We start from the raw sequence: 4,379 nt of genomic DNA, 5'->3' as shown, positions 1-4,379 counted from the left end.
TGGATTATTTTCCAGTAAAAACACAAGACAATGCGAATTAAAAGATCAGAACATGTATACACAATTCAACTCAAAAATTTAAAAGAAAAAATAATTCCATACAATCCAAATGCAAAACAAGTACAGTTCATCTCGAAGATCAAACAAAAAGTGAAGAACAACATATAAACTCTTAACGAGTTTAACCTAACAACATAAAGGTCGTTAAAATTATCCAAATGCCCCAAGATCCAACAAATTATAGAACCAAAATCAAAGTTCATCAAGGAAAAACCAATATAAAGTACTCGAATAAAATAAAGAAATTACATATCAAATCCTCTGGGCATACCCAGGCCAGTACGATTACACAAACATAAAATCAATCTTTCATCGAAACAGCCCTTGGGGCACTCGAAGACGCTTCAACCGCTTAACAAATACGCCCATGCTCCTCATTCAGATAATCCTCCCAGCAGTCTGCAGCCACATCAACACCTCAGGACTCCAGGCGCTTCCAGCACTCACAGTAACCTTCCTCAAAGAGCTGCAAGGACTCGTCCTCTAACAATGCTAACACATCTTTAAATTCCATAAGTTCCTTCTTCAAACCATCCCTAAATTGAACAATAACTTATAATTCTTCTCAATATTCCACCTTAAGTTTGGCAATATTTCCTTCGGCCCCAGCTAAACCTACAACCTGCTCCTTCACGGTAAGAGATAATGAGTTACACTCATTGGAGAGATTAACATTCTCATTCATCAAGCTCGATATCTTCGAAGAAGCCGTCTCCTGGGCACGAACCATCTCCGATAGCCACGTCTCCAAAGACTCCTTCGCTTTCCTCATCTCCACAGCCTCACTTCGGAGCCTTTCCAACTCAACAACATCAACAAACAATTCATGGCTTTTGACCTTATCAAGCTCCGACACAAGCTGACATAAATACAAACAAATAAAACAAATGCACAAGAAGGATCTAACATATAGCAAGACAACCAAAAAAAGAGAAGGAAAAGGGCACACCTTCAATGCATAGCTTCTACAAGCATCCAGTATCCCCAAACCTGGAGTCTCCAAAGTTTTAACATCCATACTCCCAGTGACCAGAACATTCTCTTTCTCCTTATTTTCTTTCAAAATCTCCAATGGCTCCTTACAAGTAGTTACTCCACCAATTTTAGACATAGTCAACTCCTAAGACATCCTATCGCTATCCTCGATAACAACCCTACCAGATTCCCTGTGTTTCCTGTGATGTTGAGAGCGGAGGAGATGTGCTCTCGATGCCTCTTCTTCTCCTTCACAACAGTATCCCCTTGAGATCCTTTCTCTGTAACCCCTAGACCAGCCACCGAATCACTAGCGTCTCCCTCATTACTCAGTTTCTCTAACCGATTACTCCCAGTATAAGTACTACCCTCAACCCCAAAAACACCAACACAAGGCTTCTTATTAACTAGAAGCTTCAAAATACTATCAGAAGGCATCTTCTGACTAGGCTTCACCAGCACTCGAAGTTTAGGACCAGAGACTGCAAAAAGGAAGAAAACATCAGGACAATATTAAGAAGGCTTAGAATATATTCTCCGAATTTAAGCAGTTCAGAGAAAAGATAGATACTCGAAAACAATGACTAATAAATCCTAAAAGTTTACTAAATCTTACGACTATGATTACACAAAAATCGGACATCTGAAAATGAAGAACTTTATATTGTGAAGATTTTCCACAGAAACTGGATATATCTGTAGCTGTCATACACCCTGTTTCACTCCAAATATTCAAATTATCAGAAGATAAACGAGACCACGGGGCCACCTTAGCAAGCTCGTGACCCTCATATCGCGCCCATTTCGAGTGCCAACCCTTATTCGACGTCGGAGTAATCACAAGCGTCGGGCATCCTGACTTCGCATCAAAATGCACATGTGCCCCTGTCGACTTCAATCGGTACAGAGAAAAAAATAAATCTAAACTAGGCTCAACTTCAAGTTTACTGTAACAGGCTATAACTCCATTTACTTGCAACACTAAGTTGGGGGATATTTGACCTAACCCACAGTCTAGTGTTTTCAGAATACGCAGAAAGAATGGGTGCATAGGCAACCTAAACCCATACATAAACCACAAATCAGGAATCTCTTACAAACCAGTACGTGGAGGATCCCACATCCTATCCCTATGGCTTGGAGGATACGCTGAATAACCATTCGAAAATGAACAATACCCTGACAAGACTCCAAGATTCAGAGCAGCCTTATGATAAATACTAGGGCCGTTATATGGCTTCTGCGACTTAAAAAACTTTTCTCGATTATCTAAAACCATCACACCCATATCAGAATCAAAAGCGGAAGTGGAATCGTCGGTACCCTCTATATTTACACTACCACCAACAACCTCCCCCTTCCCTAAGCTATCTTCATCAAAACCCATCCCAAAAGGCGAGATGGTCCCAGAGTTGGACAGAGGAACAGTCAAATGATAATGAGGACCTAGACCTCTAAAGGTGTCCTCCGACCCGTTTGAAGAACTATCACCCCTCTCCACAACAAATTTAGAGTTTTGACTCATGGTGACAACTAACCACAAAGCAAAACGATTCAGAGTGACAAAGAAAAGATAAAATGATAATACCTCGACATGAGAATATCGACAGAAAACCCTTCCTTTTCAAGACTCCACTCAAAATTCAACTTTATGCAAATACAGTATAAAGAAAGTCAGCTATTTAAATTAAGAAGATGAAGAGAGAGTAGAACTTAAAAAGAAAACAAACCTTTGGTTTTCTAAGAAAAGCAACAGTCCCAAGAAGAATAAAAATAAAAAATGGGGGAAGATGAGAAGGCGGCAACATACAAGAAAAAAACTGCACACGGACAATTGCAAAGAGGCAAAATCTAAAAAATTTCCATTTTAGGGGATACTGTTAGGCCCATTTAGGTAGTGAGGCCCATTTAGGTAGTTAGACCCATTTGGTTCTTTATAATTAAGGGGGAACTTCTACCAATAAAGGGGCTGGCTTATTAAACACTAGCTAGATATAGGAGTAATATCATGTTTGTCGAATCAGGTGTCTCCTCATATTACTTGCCCGTGCACCTGTATTCTCTCTTCTTAGCTATAAACTCATATAGCCAATTGTTTAATATAATTTTATTGTGTTCATTTTACCTTTTCTACATTCTTTTACCTCTGAAGTTGGCCAATCTATGAACACTTTTTGCTGTTTCTTTAAATTTCCATTTGAAAAGTCTCACTAAAATTTACATGTGAATCTGTGTGTGTTTCCACTGGACTCTTTTTATTGTTAACTGTGACCGCTCTGTGCATCCTAAATGATTTTATTTCCTTGATTCCATGAATTATCGATTTCATGAATCAGTCAAATATCTCATATAATCTTGGAGTTCTATCTCAAGAAGCACCGGGAACACGATTTTTCAATTATGTATTCTCTCTGTGGCTGAAAAATTCTAATAGGTATTTGTTAACTAGGTCGTCTTGTTTAATGTGGAATTCTTTGGAACCGGTAACTTTTGAAGTATTGCGACTTTTGAGATTTCGTCTGTGTATCGGTTCATCACAATTTTCAGTGTAAGTATAGTTGGAGAAGGTTGTATACCGTCGTATACCGTTATACTGTTACCCAAAAACTGTAAACTATCAGATATTTTTTATTTTTATTACAGCCTTTTCTTATGAAAAAAAAGTGGGAAAGTGACGGGACCCATTTACTATTTTTGGTAAATTTTGAAATGTAAAGAATTGAATGTGACAGCCTAAAAAGGAAAGTGTAAAGAAATGGTTGGAACGGAGGGAGTATAGTTTTAATCTGCATTGCAGTAATTTGTCACATATTACCATTAACCGTTTCCGATAGTAAAATGAGATTCATTGTATTGTTGAGCTTGCTATTTAATCTATATGCCTTGATGCATATGTGCATTTAGTGCAATTACCAAATTAATACGAGTTCCACGCGTATGATGCTACATTCTTGTTATTTTGTGTTCATATGTAATGACAATCCACTTCTTCTATCTCGTAAGTTCACTATTTTGTTCTAATAGTTTTTTTTTGTCTTTGAAACAACAGTATCTTATTCTCGGTTATGAGTTGGCCCATTAGACTATAATAGCACTTTTTTTTGGTTCATTTGATTAAGTTCAATACAAATTACTTCCAGTCTTAAAGAAATTTAATTGGTCATGTTTTTTATAGGTTCAAAATAAAGGGAGCTGGATGGAGATTGGTAATAGCATTAGCCATTTCGGAATTGTGAGTGCTAAGGTTGTGTTTGTCTTGCTGCTTTTTGCTCTGACAAATATATATACGAAGGACATACAAACTCATTCAGGAAAGCAATTTTCTGTATATGAACTGCAAAAAA

At 37.7% G+C, this 4,379-nt stretch overlaps 1 protein-coding gene across 6 annotated transcripts; it reads right to left on the bottom strand.

The window, feature by feature from the left end:
- Positions 1–262: 262 nt before the first annotated feature.
- Positions 263–2,872, bottom strand: LOC141712055 (uncharacterized). 6 transcript variants are annotated; one of them, XM_074514829.1, is made up of 4 exons: positions 2,766–2,784; positions 2,624–2,682; positions 1,010–1,517; positions 263–919 (listed from the first exon to the last, which is right to left on the bottom strand). In XM_074514829.1, the coding sequence occupies exons 3-4, from the start codon at positions 1,169–1,171 to the stop codon at positions 626–628; spliced, it is 456 nt and encodes a 151-aa protein (XP_074370930.1). In that variant the 5' UTR covers positions 1,172–1,517; positions 2,624–2,682; positions 2,766–2,784; the 3' UTR covers positions 263–625. The 6 variants fall into 6 exon arrangements, 5 of the variants coding, with proteins under 5 accessions (XP_074370930.1, XP_074370931.1, XP_074370928.1 ...); XR_012571515.1 differs by lacking the exon at positions 2,766–2,784 and having other exon boundaries at positions 1,652–2,759; XM_074514830.1 differs by lacking the exon at positions 2,624–2,682 and having other exon boundaries at positions 2,766–2,872.
- Between the last annotated feature and the right edge of the window lie 1,507 nt (positions 2,873–4,379).

The sequence above is a fragment of the Apium graveolens genome, chromosome 3 (genome assembly GCF_009905375.1).
Source record: "Apium graveolens cultivar Ventura chromosome 3, ASM990537v1, whole genome shotgun sequence".
Classification (NCBI taxonomy): domain Eukaryota; kingdom Viridiplantae; phylum Streptophyta; class Magnoliopsida; order Apiales; family Apiaceae; genus Apium; species Apium graveolens.
Note: the sequence above shows the minus strand (reverse complement) of the source record. Positions and strands in the feature narration are given on the sequence as shown.